The sequence below is a fragment of the Siphateles boraxobius genome, unplaced genomic scaffold, assembly GCF_051911475.1.
Source record: "Siphateles boraxobius isolate OS27281-9 unplaced genomic scaffold, OSU_SipBor_1 1, whole genome shotgun sequence".
NCBI classification, from domain to species: Eukaryota; Metazoa; Chordata; class Actinopteri; order Cypriniformes; family Leuciscidae; genus Siphateles; species Siphateles boraxobius.
Genome location: NW_027508699.1, coordinates 19,886,489 through 19,913,672, shown reverse-complemented (window position 1 = coordinate 19,913,672; position 27,184 = coordinate 19,886,489). Strand labels below are relative to the sequence as shown.

At 39.0% G+C, this 27,184-nt stretch overlaps 2 protein-coding genes across 5 annotated transcripts in view; both read right to left on the bottom strand.

The window, feature by feature from the left end:
- Positions 1-10,715, bottom strand: part of pik3r2 (phosphoinositide-3-kinase, regulatory subunit 2 (beta)) — a 48,399-nt gene extending 37,684 nt beyond the window's left edge. The window contains exons 1-3 of one of the 2 annotated variants that reach the window (XM_077227899.1): positions 10,473-10,715; positions 4,835-4,943; positions 2,756-3,468 (exon numbers count right to left, since the gene is read on the bottom strand). In XM_077227899.1, coding sequence (XP_077084014.1) covers positions 2,756-3,074 — 319 coding nt within the window. In that variant the 5' untranslated portion in view covers positions 3,075-3,468; positions 4,835-4,943; positions 10,473-10,715. The remainder of the gene's footprint in view (positions 1-2,755; positions 3,469-4,834; positions 4,944-10,472) is intronic. The other variant, XM_077227889.1, reaches the window with a different exon arrangement.
- Positions 10,716-11,430: 715 nt separating this feature from the next.
- mast3a (microtubule associated serine/threonine kinase 3a) overlaps positions 11,431-27,184 on the bottom strand; it is a 35,940-nt gene continuing 20,186 nt past the window's right edge. For 2 of the 3 annotated variants that reach the window (XM_077227805.1, XM_077227787.1), the window contains 15 exons: positions 22,482-22,690; positions 22,219-22,357; positions 21,998-22,130; positions 21,025-21,190; positions 20,668-20,769; positions 19,200-19,322; positions 19,008-19,111; positions 18,699-18,874; positions 16,955-17,079; positions 16,632-16,829; positions 16,128-16,354; positions 14,639-14,761; positions 14,406-14,542; positions 14,138-14,316; positions 11,431-13,757 (listed from right to left, as the gene is read on the bottom strand). In XM_077227805.1, coding sequence (XP_077083920.1) covers positions 12,958-13,757; positions 14,138-14,316; positions 14,406-14,542; positions 14,639-14,761; positions 16,128-16,354; positions 16,632-16,829; positions 16,955-17,079; positions 18,699-18,874; positions 19,008-19,111; positions 19,200-19,322; positions 20,668-20,769; positions 21,025-21,190; positions 21,998-22,130; positions 22,219-22,357; positions 22,482-22,690 — 2,941 coding nt within the window. In that variant the 3' untranslated portion in view covers positions 11,431-12,957. The remainder of the gene's footprint in view (positions 13,758-14,137; positions 14,317-14,405; positions 14,543-14,638; positions 14,762-16,127; positions 16,355-16,631; positions 16,830-16,954; positions 17,080-18,698; positions 18,875-19,007; positions 19,112-19,199; positions 19,323-20,667; positions 20,770-21,024; positions 21,191-21,997; positions 22,131-22,218; positions 22,358-22,481; positions 22,691-27,184) is intronic. The other variant, XM_077227795.1, reaches the window with a different exon arrangement.

The following is a 27,184-nucleotide window of genomic DNA, read 5'->3' as shown; positions in this document are numbered from 1 at the left end:
GTGCTGATTTTATCTTGTTCCAACTTACTGTTTACAGCAAGGAGACCAAGCAACACTAGTGCCAAAAGTTTTGACCAATGAATTTCCATAAACTGTCCAGTTGTCTAAAAATTATTTTAAAATTTCTAGCTAAAAATATATCAGAGATTAACTTTTCAGGCCTGGAAATCACAATTTTAAAAATTCACAGATTCTTCCATGTTTTCCATGATCATGGTGACCTCTTACATGTTTAAATACTCAAAACTTTGTATTCCTGAGATTTGCCTTAAAAATGTGAAAAGGTCTGGATATTACTCCGGAGCAGCAGCTAAAATGGTGCATTATCTGGTCCTCCTGATATCTTGTAATTCAACACTTCAAAGTACAACAATGCTTCTCATGCTTTCTCTTTTTAATCAGTGAGCATCACAGATTGAAATGACAACTTTTTTAGTGTGTAATGCAGACTTTTAACAGTCTAAAAAAAGGGACACAAAGGAGACATTGAAGCAAGAATCACCTGATGGAGTGGGAATGTGCAGATGAAGCTGAAAGCCCTACCTGATACATATAACTCTCAAAATTGGCCTGGTGAACTGCCAGGCCTCCAAACATACTATAATTTACTGCTTCCTGAGGGCATAAAGGGAGGAGGAGAAAGGGTTCGAGGAAAGTGCCAGAGAAATTTGCAAAGACAGTTTGTCCAAAGAGACTATATATTATATGTAAAAAAGGTTCATGTATTAACCGCTTTTTAATGTTAATATGTAAACAGCTTGTAATGAAACTTAAAAAGCAAGACCTTCCCACATTATTTATGAAAAGCCCTCAACCAAACTACTCCTCCATGCTCCTTTTTGAACTCTAAATGGATTTCGCCGTTTCATTTCTTCTTCGTCTTTCCATAAGCCTTTTGACTTTGAAATCAGACATTTCGAAAATGGTAGCAAAACGAAGGGATGTCTGATGAGGGGGAAAAAACACCACAACAAGACTGAAGTGGTCTCGTGTTTTTTTTCAAAGAATGTGATGGTTACGCAAGGTCCCGAGAGCCTCTCTTCCATTTAAATGACACAAGAAATGAATGCTTATACAATGTTCAGGTCAGGATAATACTGAAAGGGTCATTCTGTATTGTAATGTCAATGTGTCGTGCAAAAAAAAGAGATTAGCCTAATTCAAACTATAGTCTCACATAGCCAGATCTATATAGTCTATAGCAGGGGTATTAAATTAAAGTTCCCATTAGTGGTCCGGTCTCTATATTACCTTCCCAGTGGAGGTCCAGACAATATTTTTTTGGAACAGTTATACATTTCGATCGGGGCAGCCATAGTGCTTTGTAAAAGAAAAAAATCCTAAACACTCAAAAAAGTTATCAAAGATGGGAATCTTGGGCCCAGAGATCCAAAGCAGTGATGTCAAGTAATTTTTTCCAATATTTACACAAATAAAAAAGTTAATATTTCTCTCAACTGGATATTAATATAAAAAGGTTAGGCTAGATCAGATCCATCAGGCTATAATGATTACTATTTTACATTTAGAGACCTACGTGCAGGGGCGCGGGAAGATGTTTTCGGATGGGGATGCTGTTTTGTACCGGACTACAGGACATAAATTAAGATTTTGAGTTATTGAGCTGTTTACACTGTCATATATAATAGAAGAGCCTGTACAGCGACAGGAAATAAAAATGAACATAAAAGCGTAAAGCGGACGAATTATTTTAATGCACACTGCAACGGTCACAATATGACGTCAAGATTCTGCGTGTTTTAAAAAACATAATTCAACATATAATTAACACTTTTAATAACCCAATTAAAGTGTTTATAACAAATAAATTACTAAATACTAAAAATAAATAAATGTTAATGATAAATTATAAATGTTAAACATTTACAATCCTGTGAAAACAGGGGGGGCTGTACTTTTTTTGTTTTCAGCAGTGTTTTAGCAAAAAGTATCTATTTTGCTGCTGACCGCGTGCGTTTCTGCTACTGTTGTTAAAAACGACCGCGTCAGCTGCAGTTCTTAATGTGGCACTTTACGTCTTTAGCAGGAGAAAGAAGTGATGCGCATGGAACAGAAAGGGCTTGAATGAAGTGTGTTTGGCTCTAGATAATATATATTATTAGTATTAATATAATATATTAATATATATTAAAAATATTACCGGATATATGCTGAAAGACCATTACCGTAAAAGACCCAGAGCGCTTGTGGTGTGAACCGCTCCACTGTTTCGACGCGCTGCTCACGCCGCAATTATGTACCGCATAACCACGCCAGGGTCCGGAACCAGTCTGCGGTCTGGCATTTGAATACAACTGATCTGTAGTCTCAAATCATTTATAATCAAACTCTAATAACAGTGTAATTTTAATTACCATTTAATTGACATAATGGCCACCAGATTCGCTAACAACAAGGATTTTTGAAATCTACATATAAAGAGTTAAAGAGTCCTTTAAAGAGTTAGATGGTCGTGCTAGATGACAAAAAATAAGTAAAATCTCTGATGATTCAATGCCTAACTAAAATTGCTGTAAAATAAGTCAGCTGTCAAAAGCAAAATTCCCATTTTCCTTCAACAGAAAAGGGGGGAAAATTCAAAAATGTTTATTATGAGAGATCTGAGGTTTGATTTAACAAGCATATCAGTCAGTTCCCAAAACAAAACGTGTTTTGACCTCTCTTTAGCACACATTAAGCAGGTTAGTCATTGGTCAACACAGTAAAAGCCAATAAAAAAAGCAGCCAGTCTTACCCTGCAAAGTTGGCTCAGGTCTGGGAACAGCAGGAAGCGGTCTCTGAGAACGAGGCTGGCAGGACGGCATTGACATTTTCACAGGTCCTACATACTGCACGTACGTCCCCGGAAAGTCTCCCCTCTGTTTGGTACGCTCGTTAAACCCTAAGATCCAGCCGATGCATTCCGGGTGCTGCTCATCTCCCTCTTTGATGCCCAGTGACAGCAGAGATGCTTTGTCGACCGTCAGGATATCACCGGGCTCAAGGTCAATGTCATCCTCCCAGTCCTTACAGTAGGCATACAGAGATCTGTACTGGAAGCCATCAGCAGCCATTTTCAGAGTATGAAATGACAATCACCCCTGGCAGAAGAGAGTCGGACTGGGGGTGAAACTTTGCGAGGGTGCGAATGATGACGTACAGTGGGACGTTTCGTTGAAAGCTAAGCACTACTGACCGGAGCTCATAAGCGGGCATGCGCGGTAGGAAAGGCTTAGACCTGGCCGGTGTTAGCCGAACAGGCCACTTTTCTCAACTTGAACCCGCGGTTCAACCAAATGATGGAACAAAGGGAATGCAGCATGCTCATTCAGGCACCGGAAAAGAAATGAAGAATGAAGTCCGTTACAGATTTATTTCGCCAAATCAGCTGGTGTCGTCTTATAGCAGGTTGCTCGACATTCCCTCTCAAGATGTGATCCTCCCAGTGTAATGTGATTACTGTGATTACTGTAAGAAAAAAGACAGAAGTATATTAATAAGAGCAAATAACTCACACAGAGGCTTTCTTTCTAAAAGAATAAATAACAAAATACTCACAACACCACAACTTATTTGGTGCGTTTACATGCAGTTACAAGCGAGCTACCGCAGGCTTTTGCATAGTCCAGCTACAGCTTTCATCTCAGTCCAAATATAGAGTAGTGACCAAAAGTGAATAACGGCCTAGGAAAATTGACATCTTCACCCTATTTTCAAATATTATTAAAAATATGTTAAAGATTTTCTAAGCATATTGTGTAGTTGTGCTTAGATTCAATTGTTATATTTGTAATAATGCAATTAAACATGGTAAATTGTGTGGACACATTTTTTTTGCAAACACGAAAAAACGAGAGAATCAATGCAATATTAATACCTAATTATTTTGTAGTCAATGTATGCTCAATTCTTGTGATCTTTTTGTTTTTCTATGTATTTTTTTTAGTATAAAACTTTATATAAAATATAAAATATTTTCCTCATATTATGATGGTGAAATTATTTATGATATGAAACTGGTAGGGTCATTAAGAACAAATATCCCTTCCGGACATCACTTTTGACCACTACTGGACATGACAGAATGCGCAATGAAATATTACAAAGATTAAATACACTTGTCTTTCAGAGAAAGTGCACAACACCAAGGCCTACTCTAGTCCGATTATACATGCTTAACAAAGACGAGCTCTAAAAGCATTATGTTGGTCTGTTAGTCAGACTTCCCCAAAAAAAAACAGACTAGCTGGACTAAAGCATTTACATTTTGTTGTAATGACTGACTGTAACAATCAAACTTTTAAAGTGTATACTGTATAAATGCACCAACCATGATGCACCTCATGCATGCGTCATATGATGGATACAGTAAGTCATTCTGTAAGACCAGGTGATTTTTTGAACACCATAATCTAAAGGCAAAATAAACCAAGAAACAAGCGACTCTACTTACCTTGAAAAAATGAAAGCTAGAAATATCAGCACCCTTAATTTCATAGCACAGCAAGTAACCAAATATTTTAATTACAAAAAATTAACAAAAACGATAACTGTCTGCCAAAAATTCGTCACAGTTGAGGGGGGTGTTTGTGGAAATAGCATTGCTAATTGAGTGCCGGTTACTCAAGTTTCATATTCATCCAATATAAAGTCCATAAGTGTCTAAGAATCCAAATAATACAGTAATTAGTTGATTCTGTTTAAGCTTTTTTGCAATATGCATCACTTATTTGACGGAAGAGCAAAACATAATTTTTTCATGCGCATGCGCACCTTTGAACCAGGGGTTTATGCTCATATACCAAGAAAGAGGCACATTAAAGGTTTGCCAAACCTGTGGTAGGATTGTAATCGAATAAACACCATCAAAGTGTTCGCAGGCATCACAGGGCAGCACTCAACCCACTTTGACCAGGCGCACTAAGGTCTCAGTCCGACATCCCCTGTGTAGAGAAGAGAGGTGCAAGCGCAGACACGTGGCACTGACATACCCAACCACAGCCCGCAATCCTCACACCACCGAAACACGTCATCCCCCTTTCCGCCTTTTCATCATTTTAACTAAAGTACGTGTAATGCTACTGCTGCTGTAGGAAGAAGTTAATTCAGGAAAAGAAAAAAGGTCCATTCTGAGTACAAGTTCCGAAACTAAAAGTTCTGCTGAGAGAAATCTTCATCTTTACAGTCAAGAACACTACTTAAACTGCAGGACGGCAGCTAGCATCATTTCCTCCCCTTTAGTGAATAGCAGTTCGCAAAACACTGTGACCAAGGCAGAGCACAAAATAATTAATGAATTGAGCCAGGAAACTCACTGTTGCTACAGAAGGGAAAACGCAATCCTGCATTCCTATTGGGCAGCATATGGCCATGTGCTCAAGAATCACCAGAGAAGCAGGGGCAAATCAAGCAAACGTTCTAATATTAGAAAATGTATCTAGGCAGTGATCAAACCCACAAACCCTTAAACTATCCTGCTTTTCTTCAGTGGATCACTTTTTTGCCATTAACAGGAATATGTTTAAGCCTGTATGACAGGCTTATGAGTATTTTGAATGAGAGACAAGCAATGCAAAATCAAACAAAAAATGTTGAATGAGGGTTGTCTAAACAGGACTATGGCAAATTATTAGGATCATTAGGATTTTTAAAACGCAAGGAAACGCAGAGGACTGGATTCTGTTTGGAGTTCAAATGAGAAAACAGTCAGGATTCTCTATCGTGCTGTGCATGTCTTCAGCCTCAGGCTACCGAGGTAGGAGTTTAATCTATCCATTGGACATGTGTAAGATACAGAAATTAGGACAGTCACAGTATTTTGCAAATGTGTGTCGAGAAGGAAAACGATGAGATTGTCTGGGTATGGAAAGCTTACGCAATATTTTTTTCCTTTCGTTTCATTGGCCGAAGTACCTTGACTAATGCCCATGAGTCTGGTGACAGACAGTGTTCTCCTAACAATATGTCCTTTTAAAGCTTGGAGTGTGCAGGACTGAAGGGACGGCATGCAGAACATACCCTCTGGATATAGGACAGGATAGGATAGGATAAGGACAATGCTGCTAATTAAAGTTGAATTGTGCCTTTATTTTACAATACTTTCTCAAGTTAATGTGCAGTCAATTTGAAGTAAGCCATTTGCATGTTTATTCCTACGAAAAGTGTAAACACTGTGGTGCTTTCAAAACATTGCTCTCTTTGTGTGAGCATCCAGACCAGCCCAACTCAGTAACACTGGCTCAACCAATGGTCTAAGTTTGGGATGGGACTACACACTCGTCCAATCAATAGCGGATGAGAGGGAAAATGATTTCTAACTCACATTTCTTATTGTTATATTGTAAGTTATTTAAGAGTAACAAAAGTAGCGACAAATCTTTTCTTTTTTTGTTATTGTGACGTCTATTTGAGTGCAATGGATTATTGAAAAAAAAAAAAAAAGGGTGGGGCTTGGTTCTATCCATGTGGGCGTTGCACTCAAAAATTAATGCAAGCTTGCTGTCATTTGTGGTGTGAAGCTGGTTCTTGTCACAGTAATACCACCGTATGTACAGGGAGACATATCTTGCCTCGGTCGGACTCAGCACTGAAGAGTGACGGAACACGTGCGCTCCACTGACTTCACTCCTATTGGTTGTTGCTCCAGAAAGTCGCTCTTCATTTGCATAAAGTTGAACATTATCTCAACTTTGTCACATCGCTGGACACGCCCCATCCGGTCACCAACGGTCACTGTTGCTCATATCGCCAGAAATCCCCCGCTTTCCATTGAAATTTCATTCACACAGAACATGTTTTTCCATTCCAGTGCACTTTTCCTTTGTTTTTCAATGTAAACGCGCTAGACAGAGCGTGGTCTCGCATCTTGCGTATGATACGGCGTTCTAAAAACGTGGCGCTCAAGTTAAAATAAGTTCAACTTTTAAAAGACGCGCACATGTCTGGAGACCTTGCGGTTTTCCCCCATCCACTGCCCACGTCTGTGTGAACCAGCCATATTGTGTGACTGTGAACTAGGGCTGTCACTTTTGAGAAAAATCAAATTCGAACGGTTATCGAATATCAAGTAATGTATTCGAATATATTCGCATTTCTACGAGATCCCCCCCCCGCGGTGGAGAACACGCGCTCAGTGCGCGCACACGTGCCTGGCACACACAGATTTGCGCGTCAATGTTGAGAGAAGTGGTATACGGTGTAGCTGTAGAACCCAAAATATTTCCAGACTCGACTTTTTAGATGAGTTGAGGTCGTAATTCTCCGCTCGGGCTGTCGTTCTGTGCGTTATCTTCCTTTTTCAAAACAGGGAGGCTATTATTCGCTTGATTTGGTCATGGGCTTACGCTACAATACGTTTAGAGCGCCCGCTCCTGGATGAGATGGCAAACAATAATAAAAAACAAAAAACGGTCTAATTATAGACTGTACAAAATGTGCTAAACAAGGCACTTTAAAAACCGGATAGTTTATTTATAGTTCGAATACGGATATTTCACGTCATGTTCGAATGCATATTCGAATATCGAATAAAAAGTGACAGCCCTACTGTGAACCAGCCATATTGGTTTTTGATTTTCACAGAAGCCACACTGCAGGACGGTGCCCCAAAATTAGGTAAAATTTTATCGCAATGGTCATTAATCGGCTGTCCGCGAACATGTCAAACTAGCGATCAAAGACTACAGATTTCAGCCTACAGCCGTGTGCACACTGTGCGATTTTGGCCACGATTTGGCTGTCTGAGACAATTCTGGCAAATAATAAAAGAATCCTCTGATTCTTGGCTAAAATCTGAAGTCTTTGATCATTAGTTTGACGTGTTCACTGACAGCCGATTAAAGACCAAATTTTACGTCTGACAAAATTCTGGCAGTGTCAGAAGATTTGGCTCACAGTCCTGTAGTGTGACTTCTACTACAACCGTCAAATTTTCTCGTTTTCAAGACAATTATGACCAAAATAAACGTTAGAGATTTATTTGTAGCCATCATTTTAATGCCGCGTGTAAATGCAGCTCACATCACCGAACGTGTCATTGATTGATGATGTAAAACTCCAGACAACTTTTCTTGCGTGCGTCCGTTTTTAATGCGTCTTGACTGTCGTACAGTCTGACATTAATGACAACTGAGATCTTACAGTGTGACATGGTTTACAGGAGGATCATGTTTGTACAATCTGACAAGCAACAATCGTAAAGGACTATTATAAATTGCACAGTGTGCACCCGGCTTAAAAGCAAAGGAATCTTAGGATTTGTATCAGATGCCCAAATCGTGGCCAGAATCGTAAAGTCTGAAGGCTGATTTATACTTCTGCGTCAGACTTACGCCGGAGACTCTACGCTGTAGGCTATGCATTGGTTTTCATTTATACTTCTGCGTCATTGTCCGCGTTGATGCACAATCACACATGGAAAGGGAGTATGTGAAACCAGAGGGAGGGGTTCAAGCAGACCAATAACAGCGCTTGCGGTCTGCGTAGAATTGCGTAGACACATTGTTAAGCCCAATTTATACTTCTGCATCGAACTCACGCCGTAGCTACGCCGTAGGCTGTGTGTAGCGTGCGTACCCTTCGGCGTACCCTGACGTGCACCTCTCCAAAAATGTAACGCCGCATCAATTCTACATGGACACAAGCATTGTGATTGATCTGCTAGAACCCCTCCCTCGGGCTTCACATGTTCCCTCTGCATGTGAAATTGTACGTCAATGCGGACAACAAAGTAGAAGTATAGATGAAAACCAACCAATGGGGTAATCCATCAGCCGGAAACTGAAGCCTCCCTGGGGGCTGCCATTGTAGCAGACCATCACCTGCTGTTAGCATTCCATTGACTCCCAGTCATTTTGGCGTCACTTTGACAGCGAATAACTTCACATCTGAGGCATTCAAAGACTTCATTTGTCCATTATTTATTTCTAAAGAAACACGACAATGGATAAAAGGCGTCATTACTTTGTATCTTACGTTATGGCCCTGTAGAAGTCGTTTTTGTAAAAATAGGCTAACAATTCTGTCATAACCACGCGACTCTCTGTCGCACAGTAAAGTAATTACCGTATAGACAGGAGGAGAAGCTTGCAGGCAATCTTTTACTGTCTATGAGTCAATCGGGGGGACATGGAGGCATAAAGTCAAGGGAGAAGCCCATAGATCGAGAGTCCATAAAAGCAACGGGACAAAATATTTCAACAACATTTTTGAGGAATTGGAAATAATTCGGTATGTGGCAAAGCTACTAGAAGATTTACAACTGTCAGACAGGTTGCTCACGTCACATCTAGGTCGTCAAGCACAGTTTGAGCCTGCACAGTACGCTCAGCCATCAGGAAGTGAGTGCTTCTATAGCCCAATTTATACTTCTGCGTCGAAACGCCGTAGCTACGCCGTAGGCTGTGCGTAGCGCGCGTACCCTGACGTGCACCTCTCCAAAAATGTAACAACGCGTCTATTCTACGCGGACGCAAGCGCTGTGATTGGTCTGCTCAAACCGCTTCCTCGGGTTTCACATGCTCCCTCTGCGTGCGTCAACGCGGACAACGACGCAGAAGTATAAATTAAAACCAAATAAGCGTAGAGGCTCCGGCGTAGGTCCGTCGTAAAAGTATAAATCAGCCTTAATGGGCTTCGCGTTTCTCCATTGAAATCAAGAAGTGTAGCGTAGAGGCTCCGGCGTAGAAGTATAAATCACCCTTTACATTTTTGGAGAGGTGCACGTCAGGGTACGGCGAAGCGTGATACTCACAGCCTACGACGTAGTTACGGCGTGAGTTCGACGCTAAAGTATAAATTGGGCTTGACGCGACGCAGACTCAACGCCAGTGGAACGGAGCAGCAGAGCTTTACCCTCCCGGATCCAGCTCCACTCCGTGTTTTCATTTCTCAATTCATTTCGCACAAACAATCCTAAGAGAAACTCGCTCTGAGACAAACTGAAAAAAATTCCCTTGCTAATAATAATAAAAAAACTACCACCATTACGTTAGCTAGAATTAACTGCTGTTGTGGAACATAGGCGTCGAATATAAGCAGTGTCTAAAAAATGGACACTTCAAATTCAGAACCGTCTAAATTTGCTATAAAAGTTCAGTTTGTGGAATAAATACATCAGAAACTGCTCGAAAGCTCAGCCATTGTCACGCGCTGAAGCTCTTGTAGGCTGTTAATGTTAACTGTGTATGCTGCCTTAATCAGAAAAGGCGAACATGCCTGTGCATCTTGCAAACCTAACGCATATCGGTGTGCACATTTCTGTCGCCCACTAAATCCGAGATTTTAGCAAACGGCCATCATGAAATTTTGCAAAGAAATAAAACGTTGGCTTATCGTTAGAAGCAGACCCTCTACATATTATATATTGTAGAAGCACACTTCGTGTCTTTTCCCACATTTGGAAACTGCTAGCTAGTCTTTCAGTTTAGTACTAGACTACAGTAACGCAATGTGCAAAACTTGTGAAAACTTACCCGTGGCAAGTCGTTGCATATGCTTTGGCGGTTTTCTTTCGCGCGTGCGAATTAAATGTGCGATCTCGGCTGGACTTAAGTTACGTTTTTAACTTCCATCCACTCTCCCAGCAGAGTACAGGATTAATATCATTTTCCTTTTCATTCCGCACGAATCTTTTCAACTTGCCGAACTGCCATTTTCCAGCACAGCACAAAACGGGGCAGGACTGCGTGAGAACTAATGAAAGCTCGACGGAAAATAGCGGAATAAGCCGAAAACGTCCGAAAGATTAAATCTCGTCTAACACATGAAGCGTTCCTCATTCTTGCACTCCCTAATTGCGCCATCCTGCTGTTGTTAGGCAAGGTAGTGTAAAAAATAATAATTAAAAAAACGTTCATAAAAAAATGTAGATGTACATGCGATAAAAAAAAACATCTCAAACTACGCTATTCTTCGAAATGGCCACTAGTTTTGTTATCGTTTAGGAGAGTACTACTGAGACATTTCAAAAGCAGCCTTAAAACAGATTCTGATATATGTAACTCAGCAAGCAATTATAAAATGTATTCAAACATTCAAAAGTTCGGGGTCAGTAATTTTGTTTTGAAATAAATTATGTTATTTAGCAAGAATGCATACAATTGTGTGGGGAGGGGAAATCAATTTCAAATTTATTTGTATTTTTAACTCTTCATCAAAGAATCCTGAAAATAGTTTAGGAAATATTTTAAAAGTTACTTAAACTGTAATAATATTTCACAACAACTTTTTGCTTTATTTTGGACCAAATGCATCTTGGTGAGCATAAGGAACTTCTTTCAAAAGCATGAAAAAATATTTTTTACAGACCCCAAACTTTTAAACGGTAGTGAATTTTGATCAATCCTCGAGGCAATAGATATACCAGAGGCCAATAACACTTTAGTAGAAAACCAAATCACAGTCACAACAGGAAAAACACTGACACTGAAATGATTATCAGCAATTATGTACACATTTAATCACTGTTAAATCCAAACTTTACAAATGCAGTTGTGGGTGAATGGATTTAGTTTGAGAGTCTAGGATCTTTTTGAGTCCTTTAAATCAGGTTGTGTAAATAAGAAAAAAAGATTACAGAGAACTTCTACTTAAAAAAAAGAACAGTACCATACAAAAAATATAAAGGTAGTGTGTGAACTTGAGGAAATAGTGCCACAATAATCTGAGATACAGAATAAGAGAAAGACAGACAAGTCAGACTGGGAGTGCAAGTTATAATTCACAAGTATCTGAACTTTTGTCTTTATAGTACTGATCAATGCATCAGGAAACAATCCAGTTTAACCAAACCATTGCACAAAAAGCTCATGTTACAAGTGAAGTAACAATGATTTATGCCATTTCTTTCCAAGCAAACAGGCTGATGACAACACTGCAGAAGGCTATCAGGCAGATTAAATCTATGGCATTTATATAGGGTAGTCACAAAAACAAAGCCATATGGCTGTTGTGTGAATTCAAGAGAAAAAACATTTCCACAAGTCAGACTTCACAACACAGAGACAGAAAACCACCATTTGTTAAAGGTTACATAGGTCAAATGATTTCAGTTGTACAACACTACTACACCATATACCAGATCCAAAACATTATAAATAAAAAGTTATTACCAAATTAGTATTCGTAAGCCAATTTGTTCTTTCCAGGTAATGAGAAAAAGTACACTCAGGTAAACATGATACACTACAACGCCAACATTGGCTGAATGGCTTCCTAAAATTCATTATTTAGGTGCTGGAATAATATTGGGTATAACCGACAGAACACAAGATTAATTTCTTGTACATCCGACTTTGACAAAATGGAAGTCAACATATAACAAAATTTTGTTGACAAATTAGACATTATATGATACTGATATTTATGAGAATGAAAAAAACCAACAGAAAAAAACCCCAACAGTAATTGAATCTCAGCAGGACCACATATGTGCAAATTCTCAGAAAGCGATCCTATTGTATGACCTTTCTATTCCTGTCTCGTGTAAAAGAAAATGCAATAAATACAAATTTTCAAAATCTACAAAAGTTCACTGTGCTACCTGGTAAAACTAATTTTATGGGATAGTCCACTCAAAAATGAAAATTCATCATTTACTCACCCTCATGGCATCCCAAACCTGTATGACTTTCTTTGGTGAAACAGAAATATTTTGTTTTAAGAAAGTTTCAACAGTTTTTGGAAGTCAGTAGGGTCCAAAACAACATTGGGACAATTTCCCAAAGATCATCTTTTATGTCCCAAAAAAGATTGGAACAACATGAGGAACAACAGAATTTTCCATTTTGGGTGAACTATCCCATTAAAAGACAGTTTGGTAGGTGAATGACTTCTAAGTTATGAATAAATGATACTAAACAAAGACTTTTAACCCCTGTCTTTTCTCTGAGTATGTTTCAAATGATCATGGAAGCACCTGTACATCAGAGTCTCACAGTTTTCTGGACATATCTAAGGCTAACACCCATCCTCTTTTTTCTTCTTTTCTTTTAGCATGGATCCAAGCTCATTGGTCTTCCTCTCTGAATTCTCTGAGCTTCCCTCAGCCTGCGTTGTGCTGATCCATGCCACTTTGAAACGTGGATGAGATGCAACTGGTGTAGATGTTGCGACCTCCTTGTCATCAGAGTCATCAAAGCTGACCTCTTGAACGGCCTCCTGCTTTTTAAATGAATCTCGTCTTTCAGATAAGTTTAGCTTCCTCATAACCACACCGCCGGAGTCCCTCACTCGTTGACCAGCCAGGTACAACCCTTGTCTAGCATGGTCACCAACACACACAAAACCTGAGGCAATGTCACTTGCTTGTGACTCAAACCCTTCGGCCTCACACTGAGAAACCTCCACAGTGTGTCTTCGAAAGGAGAAGGCCTTTTTGTCTCCATGTTGGGCACCGGAGAGCCTCTCAGATGACTGAACCCTTTTCAGCAGTGGCGAACGGGGCGATTCTGCACTGCGGGGACACACCGTCTGTCTCACGATGGTCGGTGGGGACATCATCTTATTATGAAATGAGTGGAGGCTTTTGGGAACTCCAGCGAGGGAAGATGGAGAACACTGCGGAGAAAGAGGCTGAGAGGAGGGATTGCAGGCGAGGGGAGAGGGGGGAATACTGTTGCTGGACATGCAGCGGCCCGCTTTGCTATAGCGAAGGCCAATCTTGGATCCCAAAACGTGAAGGGAACTTGGTCGACTTTGAGGGATGGGTGAATTTGGAGAGCTTGAGCAGGGTGAGGAACTCTGTGGAGAGTTTGAATCTGTGGAGAGAGTACAAGCAATGCCAATCAATCACACAATACTTGAGTCCTTCTTTATTCTTATTCATCAGTAGGAGAATGTAAAGACAATTTATTTTGGTGCTCTAATGCTCCACCAATAAACTATCACACAGTGGAAAAATCTTAGAAATTTGATATACAGCCTGCACTATAAACAAAAGTTTTTCAAATATTAATGAGCAGTAAAGCAGTTTGTTCAAATATTATTTTCTTAAGAAATAATAAAAAAAAATAAAAAAAAATCATGTCAAACTAATTTTTGATTCCTTGAATGAGGCGTTTTTCTTTGAGGCGTAACTAATTACAAGCCGTAGCATATAAAGGCTAGATCTGACAGAGAGAGACAGACTGAGTTATACCACATGACAGGTCCGGAGCTGGGCTTCTGCACGGGGTGTTGGGCCCGGGAGACAGGCTTGGAGTTGGCGAGTCAGACAGGCTGTCGTTAGGAGAGTGCTGAAACCCCGCTGAGAAACTGCGACTGTTCTGAATCCCTGGACTGTGTTTGGGCAGCTTCTTCAAAAGGTTACGCCGTTTGCTGGAAAAGTTATGATGTAAAAGTTGGGCTTAAATTTGATGTAATAGGTTTAAAATGTTCCAGAAGATTCTATAAAACATCTTTCCAACCTAACTTGACCATCTTTCCTTTTGCTCTTTTTACTGCGTCGTGCCATTTTCCCCTTTGAGCTGGTCTTTCTTGCGGGCCCGGTTTTAATGGACGTATTCTCAAGAGGAGTCGTTTGCAGAGTCACTTTACTGCCACTCTACAAGCAGAAAATCAAGAAATCAAGCATCTACTCCCATCCTTTTTTTAAAGTGAATGGGCCACCTTCAATTTCAGATCTATTTGAGAATCTCACCTTCAGCAGAAGCTCCACCACTTCCGTGTGCACTAGACCCTGGATACACTCTCCATTCACATGAGTGATGAGGTCACCAGCCCTCAGACCGGCCTCGTGAGCAGGGCTGCCGTCTTCAACACACTAGATAAAAGGTAACACATAAAAGCACATTTAAATTGGTCAAACCAATAAAAACCTTATACACTGGGTTCTCAATATGGCTAACCACAGTGATGCACCGAAATTATTTTTTTACCAAAACCAAAATTAGTTTTCACTTAAGCTGAAAACAAAGTTTACGTAATAATAATCAATCAATTAATTTAATAACAAACAGAGTAGAATATAAAAATTGTAACAGCACATAAGGTAGTTATTATATAAAATGATACAGTATTAATTTGTTGAAATACAAACATTTAAACGGTGGCTGAAATAAAAAACATTTCATGACAGATTTCTTCATACCATCACTCAGATCTAAAGATATTCCTAATGGAGTTGTAACACACAAACCCGCATAGGGCCACATAAAGCCTTGTATATAGATGGAGCACTGATGGCGCATTTTCACTCATAACTTAATGAAGCATGCATAAATTGTGGACAATGGCACATCATTATTTACAGCAGATTGTTACAATTAAAAAGAGCCCAAACAAACCTACATTTGACTCCTTGCTATAGTTTTGGAGTTATGAGTCTTTAGTTTTGTGAATGTCACTCAGAAAACAACAATTTTATACATTTTTTTACTCAAGTTTAGTAAAAAGCCCGAAACAATCATGCTTGTTGTAGTCTCATTGAGACCTTTCAAATGACATGACACACGACTATCTGAGCTGTATGATGTTTTTGACATATTGCAGTATGTAGTACAAAAAGGTATTTCATAAATTATGGGGGGGGGGGGGGGGGGGTTCAGTTTATTGGCAAATAACTCCACCCTACTTAGGAGTTAATCAAATTGGCTACATTCATTGTAAAGTTCAGACTCTAAGCTTTCAGATGACACCTATTTTGAGTTGATCAAGGTTGTAGTTTTTAAAAATATGATTATTCATTTTTCCACGCCATGCCCGCGGGCACACTGATCAAAGTGCTTAGATGCATTAAAAAGATGATAATTTAAACTTTAAAATGAGACAGATTTTGTGTTGTTAAAGAGCATCCAAACTACATTTACTGTGATTACTGCATGGTAGGCACTACAAAATGTTGATTAAAAAAGGCAAATTGATATTGTTAACCCAGCCCAACCGTCTATGCAGCTTATGTTTAAATGTTGTAGGTTATCCACGTTGTGTGCACAAACTAGACACTGATACAGCAAAATGCGCCATTGGAGAAGCACAGATTAAACGTGATTTTGAAGCCTCCCAAATATTTTCACACAAAATTTAAAAATACTTTGTAGTCAAATATTTTCGGTTGCCGAAATTTTGGCACATCACTAGTTGATAATGGAATAAAATGGAATGATTCACACTACATTCATAATACCCACCCAGACCATGTGGTGCACTGTGTAGACATCTGTGTCGCCCATGTAGACCCGAATGGCACGGAGCGCAAAGCCGTACTTCCTCCCAGAGCTGTGGATGACCACAGGAGGACGAAGACTGTTTACGCAGAGAGAGAGGTCCCGGTTGGGGGAAGAGTCCCGAGATGAAGGGTTGGATGAGAGGGAATGTGAAGACATGGGGCTTGTCTGGAGCCCACCAGGGATGTCATCTATACCGATAAAGGATCATATATAAATGAAACGCCTCATAATATCTGCAATATCCACATTATTGTACTAAATATGTAACACAGTTTATTTATGTCAAGTAATGTTTCACTTTCATCTTTGTCAATACGCTCTCTGTTCCTCTCAACTGTTCATTGTTCTCTTGTAAACCACCTGCTTCACTTGTTTATTGTTTTAGTCACATGAATTTCAGTTGCCTTGAATGTGATATCACATGGTGGTACATCATCTACATGAACACATCGGAGCTCCATTTACCTGCTGTAACGATGAGGGAAAGGCCAGACACGGATGCAGACTTGGGGACTTTGCATGTAAATGGTGATCGTGGCTTCTCGGGGGTCTCCTGCTGGAGCCCGAGGCGACGTGGACCCTTGTGGTCCCTGCGATTAGTAGGTCTTGTTCCAGTGGAATTGCTGCGTAGACGAATTCGCTGGAGATTTGAGACAAGACCTTCTAAAAGGAAACAAATATTTAAGAAAATTCAAAATTGAGATGGATCAATTTGACTGACCACTTCACAAGCCGCCCTTTAATTTCACCTAATGTTAGATCAAAATATGCATTCAAAAATGTGTTACCCTCATCCTCAGGAAAGGCAAAGTGTGGCATGGCCTCCAGGCTCTGAGTGCTGTTTAAAATTTGGGGACTACTGCCCCTATCAGGCTGAGATGAACTGGATGATGCTCTCGGCCTCGGACTTGGACTGAGTGACAAGAGATATTAAAAACTTTGACTTTAAGCAACTAAACAGCATTTTAAAAATGACCATTTTTACATTTTTTTAAGTATTTATTTTAGAATCATGAGTGATTCACTAAACCCTTTGTGCACATTTTTATTGCTTGTAAAAAAAATGCATATCACATTTCAGATAGTAGTATACTAAATGATCATCACCAGCGTTTAAATTTTACTAATATTTTGAATTAGCTTTTATATTTTCAGTATCCAAATTAATTTTAGTTTAATTTTTAGTCATTTCTTTTAATTAAATATATTATAAAAAATATATTTCTTATAAAAAAAATATTTCTATAAATTTAAACCAATTATAAGTTTTAGTTTTATTCCAGTCATTTATTTTAGTACTTCACCTTAAAGTTATTTCAGTTAGTTGCCAAATGTCACATTTCTTATTTTCGTTTAGTTTAGTTTTTCATCTCAAATTTTCATCCAATTTTTTTTTAATTGACCCTTCGCAAAGACCCGCCCCCCTTAGTTACTGTCGCTATGTCCGACACGGCGGATCAGAGAGGAGACTGACAATACGCTGACAGACAGGACAGACCAGGTTACTTTTCGGTTACTTTTGATATTAAACATATTAAACAAAGTCTCACCTTTCAAATTTGGTCATTTTCAAAAAGAAATTTAAACAATAAATACCGTTTTGTGACTCTTTAATGTGTCGTGACAGATCGCTGTGGAGCCTCAGTTAAAGCTGCTCGTGAAACGATCATCTCTTCCTTCTAGTTCATTTATAGCATCAAATAAACATGAATGAAAAATAAGAAGGAATGTTGTTTTAACCGCGGAAAGGCGTCAGTATATTCGGTTTTTCAAGTTCAAATCCTCCCATGTTAATCTACTAACTTCTCCTGACTGCTTTGTCGGACAAAATGACGGATGGCGAAGTATGATTGGTCAGATCACCTGTCAATCAAGCTCCCTGCGAAGGGTCAATTGTTTTAGTTAAAGATAACAACACTGTTCATCACATGACAAGTTCAGTCATCAATTTGTAGATTAAAACTTTTTTTGCATTTTTTATTCAGTTCTGTTGAGAAAAACAGACATCAATTGTGGTTATAATTATTTGATTTTCTAATTCCATTGTGATGAATGAACCTTAAGTAGAGCGCATTGCATTGTTAGTATTATAGCATTCCTTGCAAGCTCTTTCAGAAACTCTATGCATTCCCAATATGTAGGGTTGGGTATCGAGAACCGGTTCTATTTTAGAACTGGTAACACATTTCCAAAAACCAGGGATTCGATAAGACGCACAAATTTCGATTCCTCTTATCGATTCCTGAATTTGGGGCCGTTCACATATCGCGTTTTTTGCATGTGCAAATTCGTTATTAAAAATGTAGATGCGCGGCAAGCATGCTCATAATAGAAGCAACGCTTTTTTTTTTCTCTCCCAAAAAAATTGGAATCGGAAACAAGAATCGATAATAACCCGATTCGATAAGCAGAATCGTAATCGCTAAAATTGAAACGATACCCAACCAATATGTCTGCAACATACAAAAAATATATACTGGAGAAATAGTATGTCGTGTCAGTAACCTATTCCATACACAGCCTTGTGCTCACCTCCACCTGTGGGCATCCTGCTTCCTGTCGCTACTTGCGAGCTGTCTGGGGGTTTCTACTGGAGACAGCAATGAATGACCATCCCACCGGTCCTCCTTCTCCTCACTGCAGCTCCGCTCAGAGGAGGATAGGCTCAAGTTAGAGGGAGAAACCAGCTGCTCAGAGCTACTGTACACCTAGTTCACATGACAAAAACAAGTCATAATCTACTCCTTAATGTGTTAAATGTCTCAGTCTGCCATTAGAACATAATATAACTGACTGACAGGCTTCATTAAAGACAATGTTGTGCACATTCAGCTATTTCACCTTGCTGAAGCGATGCGAGCAGGAAGAGAACTTGATATCCTGATAAGATTCATCATCGTTTGTATCATCGTCCTCCTCAGAGTGTTGGTAACGGTCAGAGCGTGCTGGACAGCAGATTAATAGAAACTAAGTTGCATCTACATTATATTTATGATTCAGCGGATGTCTTAAAAGAGCAAGGGAGCCACCTACTGTCGAAGTAGCTTGTGTCGTCTTCAGTTTCGAGCTGTGGAATGAACTCAGCTTTTTGCCTTAGCAGTCCACTCCAGTCCAGACCATGGAAGAAGACGTGATGTTTGACCTCTGCTGCCCCTCCTTGTAGGTCATACCACACATGATTCAATGTTGACTACATTATGGCAGCTTTTTTAAGTTTATTAACAGCAGTGTTGTTAAAGCAAAAAAATATAAATAAAGCTAAATAGGAGTATTTTGTTTAAAAAAAAGTAAACTATTACAAATTACAAAAGCACACAACAAAAAACTGGGACATAATATCACGTCATCTTTAACGGACGGATCTGTTGTCATCTTGTCAATCATCTTGTCAGTTAAAATCTTCCATTCAATCTAATTTGATTTACTTCAGTTTCGGAGCACGTTCATCTGACAGTCGTGGGTCTTTCATGCGGAGACTTTCCTCATGTGTTTGCAATTTGAATATAATGATGCATTTAAAAGGTAATGGCTAAACGTATCTTTACAAAAGCGTCCTCCATGTCTGTAGTTTTTTAACTTTTTCACCTGTGTTTGTAGTTCTAATCGAATCCTCGTCCGACACGCAATGGGTTGTGGGCAATATCTGCACTTCGGATTCTGACCGGAAATAGTAGACCATCTGGGTATCTTTGGAACACTCATTTCAACATACTACGATTTGGGATGTACTAATTCTATTTTCAAATACTATTTAGGACGTTAGTATGCGAATTGGGACTGGGCCCATGGCTTCCCTCTGGTAACCTTCCCTTTACTGATGTCCTAATAGGGAAACGTATCGTTTTATGCTCAATCAAAAATGACTCCTTTTACCTACCCTGTTTAGTTGTACCAATGGTGCAGTTGCTACTGCATGGTACATGTTAGGAATAGAAAGGACTAATGTACCTGCTTTATATCTCATATCTCATTGCCTTGGGTCATCGAAAGAGGATATTAATCAAGGTGATAAGAACTGTTTTCTGCTTGTGCCTGGAATTGCTGTGTGGATTATTGAATTTGTTCTGGACTGTTACCAAGGTTGAAGAACTATGTACATCTACATTGTCTAGAAGGGTTCTTCTTTCACCAATGGACTGTGGCATACAAGTATCACCACATTCATAGCATCCAACATTACACGCTCATATCATGACTGTTCATTTTGTATTTATATATATTTTTTGAGTCATTTGTACTATTGGTTTATGGTATGTTAATGTGCTTGGGTTTATTATTGTGCACTTCACTATTGTTGTTTTTTCCCCATAATATATCTCTGCAAAGAAAATCAGTTTTCTGTTCTATTGTTTTCTTGACCTCAACCAGTTTAATGATTGCGATAACTTGGTATGCAGATCCCTCCCCAAAATACTTTCAGATTTATAGTAAACTTTTACTCATAAAAGTATGACTTTGTTATACACTGATAAACAGGCATTTATCAGGGCGAAACACCAACCTGTTCCCAGGCGCTCCAAGGGACTTTGTCTCAGCAGTTTTGTGATTAGGTCTTGAGATTCAGCAGGTAATGAATCATCACCCTCTGGCCACTCGATTTCATCTATGTAGTGACAAAGATACGGACACACACACAACATGAACTAAAGGATTGCAAGGTGGTTACGTTACGTACTGGCCCAAGTCAAAAGTGCCCACACACCCCCAAGTTTTTATGATATTCTCATTCCTTGATAAGACTCAGGTCACTTCTGCAATGTAGGGAAATTGGAGCTTTTTCCCTCTCGTTTAATCATCCACCAGGCAAAAAATCATATTAATCATAATTTAATACGCAGGGTTAGGGATCGATCCTTACCACTGACCACCTGGCCAAAGAGCTCTTCTGGTGTGTCTCCAAAGAATGGCACACAACCCACCAGGAACTCATACAGGATAATGCCCATGGCCCACCAATCCACAGGTTTCCCATAACCTTGCCTCAGGATCACCTCTGGTGCAATGTACTCTGGAGTGCCACAGACCTAGAAAACAACAGAGGAAAATGTTGTCATCATTTCTATCTGGCATGAAACACAAACTGAGATTGGAAAACGAGAATGTCTAAGCAATCCTCTATCATGTATCAAAAGGGATTGGTAATTTTCACTAGTACCATAACAGTAAAAAAATACCATAAAAGTCAAAAGTGTCAAGTCTTCTGAAGCCATTGAATAGGGTGAAAAAACCTCTCTAATTTAAATTTATAATTCACACAAAATTGTCGTCTTCATCACACAACATGAAAATCTCATTTTATATTTAAACTTGACATGAGAGGTTATGTTGCATCTTGTGAGCGATCAGAACATTGCACATTTTAATATACTTGGCAACAAATTAAATTTAAGAAATACAGCAATAGGAAAGATTACAAAATTAGTGAATAATGACTTAAATTTCACACAAATTCTGTTTCCAACACAAAGCTATCATATGAAATTTGAAACAAACACAGAAATGTATATTGCTGTTTTGTCCTTTCTGGAACATGGCAGTAATAATATAAATAAAACAAAATAAAATGTATAATTGAAAATGCCATTATTCCCTCTTTTTAAAGTAATTTCCCCCTTTTTTCCAGCCGTTTTTCCCCTTTATCGACTTGGCAGTCAATTAAAGTGAAATAAAATAGTTGCTTGGACATTCTGCTGTATGTAAGTTGTGTTTTATGGAACAATTAAAAAAATATGGGGTAGAAATTACTCAAACAAATGAAGACAAAACTAGTCTTTTAATGTGAACACTTAAAACTAGTAAAACTTAAAAGCTGCATGTATGGGTAAACTAACCTGTTTATCAATGAACTCTCTTGTGTCTTTCTCTATATGCTCCTCATACAGGTTTGTGGTCATGTTCATTAAACCGATTTTAGACAAACCAAAGTCAGTCAGTTTAATGTGCCCCATTGATGTAATGAGTAGGCTGAAGACAGGAAACAAACTTGCATTATTCTCAGGATGTGGAGTCATGTGTAACTGCAGGATTGCATCAGATTCAGAGCAGCTCTTACTTGTCAGGTTTGAGATCCCTGTGCACGATGCCATAATTATGAAGATACTCTAGTGCCAGAACTGTCTCTGCAAAGTACATTCTGGTCATGTCCACCGGCAAGGGACCCATATTCTTCAGCAAATTTGCACAGTCTCCACCTGCAAAAAGAATTTCATGTTCAAACATTACAGCTGCAGAATCAGATAGTACACATAAGAAATGATGCATAAGTGCGTCATAAGATTAGACCAAGAAAAACAATGCATCAGTCTTCTGACTCACCCTCCACATATTCCATGACCATGCAGAGGTGGCGTCTTGTCTCAAAAGAGCAGAACATGCTGACCACAAAAGGATTCTCTGCAAACGTCAGAATGTCCCGCTCCACAAACACTTGCTGGATCTGGTTCCTCAGGATCAAGTTCTGCCGGTTGATCTTCTTCATGGCAAACCTCTGCCGTGTCCCACGGTGCCTTACCAGGTACACAGCCCTGCGAGTCAAAGCTCAAATCAGGTTCACAGAACTGACTGATATTCTTAAGGCTGGAACACACTACACAACAAACATTTAGGGTGACATGTTTGACATTCGATGCTCACGACATGTTCACACTTGACATGTTTGGTTCGATTAAACAAATCCTGGTGTGAGTGCTCTGTTAGTGAGGTTCATTTGAATTAGTGTAAACTAATTCCATCCGAACCCTGGTGCGCACCAAACAAGCGATACCGAGACCGCTGAAAAGATTTCCAAAATGAACTCTGGTGCGGTTCGAATGATATATAAATGCAACACAGACCAAAGATATGCAAACAAACCAAAAACAGGAAGATGAGACTGATACTAGGGCTGGGAAAAATATTGATTGGATTTAAAAATCGAGTTGGTAGGTGAAATCGATTCATATTTTCAAAACATCGTTTTTTTATTTTTTATGTTTACATGTTCAATTCAACTAAGAGTTACCTCAGGATTTTTGTTTTGTTTTATTAGCTCAATCCAAATACAGTATAAACTATTTGGATCTTTAACAATCTTTGTTGCACACTGCACAGTGACTTTTCAGTTGGAGAAAGGGTTTGCCTTTGCAATTTTGTTTATGTTGATGCACTTTAATTAAATACAATAAATATATATTTTTAAAATATATTTACAGTTCGCAGTTATTTTGTTTTAAATGGAAGGGGGGGGGGGGATCAAATCGAATATCGAGTTTTTTTATAAAAAAAAAATCGCCCAGCTCTAACTGATACCGAAGATACCGAACTGTGTTGCCATCACAGTTCGGTACAGGCAGAACTTCGTCTCCTTGCAGCAGATCTATAGTGTGACGGAGGGATTCCTGCCACTGTTTTGACTCTTTTACACATTTAATAAGCTCTTCACGAGTTCTCAGCTGGTTCTCAAAATACCATCATAAGCAGTCCCTTCTCAAAATAGGCAATACATTCTAAAAGCCAACCAATCAGGTTGTGCAAGTATCCCTATGCCTTCAGGTTTGGTAAGAAAAATGTAAATGTTAACACTATGCGGACCATGAATAAATTCTTTTTTTTTGGTCCGAACCAAACGACCAAACAAGTGTGAACACCCTTAAAATTTCAACACATTTAATGTGCCGCTATCATAGTTTTACAAAAATTCTTTCTGCAAAGTTGTAAAGTCGAAAGTGCACGATAAATAAAGTTAAAGTTATTGTAAATGAAACGCACAGACATGAGAAATAAATAGAAAGTTTGACATGTCTACTTTTAAACAAAATTCAAAACTAAATGATACAATTGTACACTAGCCTAGTCAGGTAAGGTCAGGTTTTCCGATGCGCGTTTTATTTAGGCTATTTATTTATTTTTGTCCCTTTGTGCCGATCGGAGACGGAGTTCACTGCTGATATTCTGAGGATACAACATAGCCAATAGGTTATACTAGGGACTTTAGCCTTTAAATATCTTTGCTGCATTGGATCAGTGTCCTTTCTAGAACAGCCAAGAGCTTTCTAGCCTCACGGCAGCAGCGCCTTGTATCGCCCATAGACCTTAAAACAATTAGCGGATGGCAGTTTTGAAAATTGGTCAAAAAACGTTGGTGAGGATGGATGGCGGACAGATGATGAGTTTTGTGATGCGGTTGCTGATTAAATAATAGCCCATCCGCGCATCTAATACAAATGGAATGTTATTATGTGTCATGGAACATTGCGCTCCCCAACTCGCGAAAGGTTGGATTTGCTCCATCTTTTGATGATAAGTTTTGTTCAGAAAACCTTGAATCCATGTAAGACACAATGTCATTAGACATAATCATTGTCAATAGAATCAATGAATCCATGTCATTAGATGCACACATGCACACATGGGCAGACCAATGTTTTTTTTTGAGGTGATGACGGTGACAAGCTCAGACCTGCGGTAGGCGTCAAGTGACCACGGTATTGCGGTAACCGTCCCAGCCCTAGTTGTTTTTAATTAGAATCTCACTTTGTGATAGTTTCTACGTCACTAGAAAAGATATTTGCATAATGCCGCCAGCAAACAACTTGTTCAACCGCCTTCAAACACAGAAATTTGAGAAGCAGTTGTCAGTAAAAATGATGAGTTCAACACGGGATTTCCAAAACACTTGCTTGTGAAAGACGGGTCAGAACCCAGTTTTATTGGATAAGCTTGTTACTAAGAATCACAACATGGAAGTATGAAAAATTAATTGATGATGTATATATTTTCTAGGGGTGTCCCCGACTAAGGATTTTCATAATCAGAATTGAAGTCTTGCCCATAGTCGTATCATGTGTGTGTGTGGGGGGGAGGGGGCGGGGCTTAACATTTTAAAGCCATGATGTACAGAACATCACAAAGATATAGGAGAAAATTTATGAAAACATTTTATGAAAACAACAAAAAATAGCAAATAACTGCAGGAAGGCCACACTGCAAACAGGATTTGCATTTCACATGTCTGCAAATCAAATTAAATCGGCTAAAAATGTAATGTGCAAGCACACTCTAAGTACAGCGCAACATCGATGCACCGAAAAATAATGAACAATTAATTTACAGAATTAAATTACACCAGAATATACCTTTCTAATAAATAAAAATACAAAACAAAATAAGTCAGAAACAAGTCACAAGGTGCAGAACAAATGTGTGCAAAATGCATAAAGTGCAGGGGAACATATATTCAAAATACAAGCCACAAATAGTTAAAGGTATAGTGGAGGATTTTCTTTTTCCGGGTGGGTAGTCTATACCATTGGTCCACCTAAGTGTCAATCATTCTGGTGATATGTTTACGTAAGGCCGTCGTACGTGCTCGTCCCTTCTGTGCATGCACACTTTCAGGTGTATTATGTGTGATGAGTTACGGTTTCAGCCATTCCTTTGAAAATGGCTGAGGGTCAAAAGAGAAAAAATGTATACGAAGTGTATGATAAGAAGAGAAAGGCCGCAGAATATAGAAACAAGACCAGAGTGATTTTGGGTGAATATTTCACACGCTGGCGTGCGCTAAAAGCACAGGTTGGGCTTCCCACTGATGCCGCAGTCGTGAAGATTCTACTAGACAGGTAAAGTTTGTCATGCCATTTAGAGAAATCCATTTAAAATCACTGCTAGTAAAAGTTAATGTAAGCTATGATTAGCGATGCTAGCCCTGGCACAAGTCATGAACCGCGTAGACACGGTAAACATCTCAATTTGTCTAAAGTAGTCTTATGACCAAATGGTAAATGATATCACGCTGAAATATTCTAAAACCTTGTGTGTTCATTTTCGATAATTACAATGTGTTCACCATAGTATTTATTACACAAAATCAACAAGCTGTTTTGAAATCACTTGTAGCCTACCTGATTGAAACAAAAAAAATCTAGTCTTTCACTCTGTCTGTGTCCGTTTGAGCCTTTTCAAATTGTATGCAAAAAACGCTTAACAGCTTAATATCCTAAGACATATTAAAAGATCAAATTCTGTACACACCTTATTAATAAAGCATACCATCTACAGAAAAGCAGATAAGCCCAGAATATGAACACAACGCGTTTAATTACGTGTTAAGCATTTTCCTCCCATAGAAAACCATTATTATAAACAAAATTCTTTCATAATCTGCGCTTATCTGCTCTTCTGTACATAGTTTAGTATGCTTAGTATGGTCTTTACTGAGTTTGGTCTTTTAACATCACTGTCTTAATATACATTAAGCCACGTTAAAGTGTCCTATAGGCGTTTTAAAAGCGTTTTTTTCTCGTAAAGCGTTTAGAATGTCCCGAGGAAAACCTGATGCCTGGTTTTCCTGATGCTCAATCCAGCCTTTGAGAATATCCTTTTTGATGGTTTGCATTCAAACTTTAGATTTTCTTATCCCAGACATTTTTAAAGATTAAATCCCTGCCATCAAGATGCTCATCTGTCGGTCACGCATCAACCAGATGGAACTGGATAATATTCTGATTGTTCCAATCCAATCTGACCTATAATGCTGCTCGAATCATAATCAGACACTATTCGTTCATTGGCCAGAGGAGAACTGGCCCCCTGACTGAGCCTGGTTTCTCCCAAGGTTTTCTCCTCCATTCAGACACCTAATGGAGTTTTGGTTGCTTGCCACTGTCGCCTTTTTTCACCTTTGTTGCCATTGGCTTTTGGCTTGCTTAGTTGGGGACATTAAATTTAACATATAATTTTCAACAATAATATTGATCTGCCTGCATTGACACCATTATAAGCGAACTGAACTGAGCTGGACGATGACATCACGGTTTTCTCCAGAGCGGCTATATATATATATAAATTAACTAAATTATTAACTTCTTTACAACAAAAATGAAACATCACAGAACTTACTTAAGCTGGACTGTGATGCTATTTTCTTCTGGAAACAAACTTTATTGCATTATTTTCCTGTTATCTCTGTAAAGCTGCTTTGAAACAATCTGTATTGTAAAAAGCGCTGTATAAATAATGTGACTTGACGGATCGAAAGT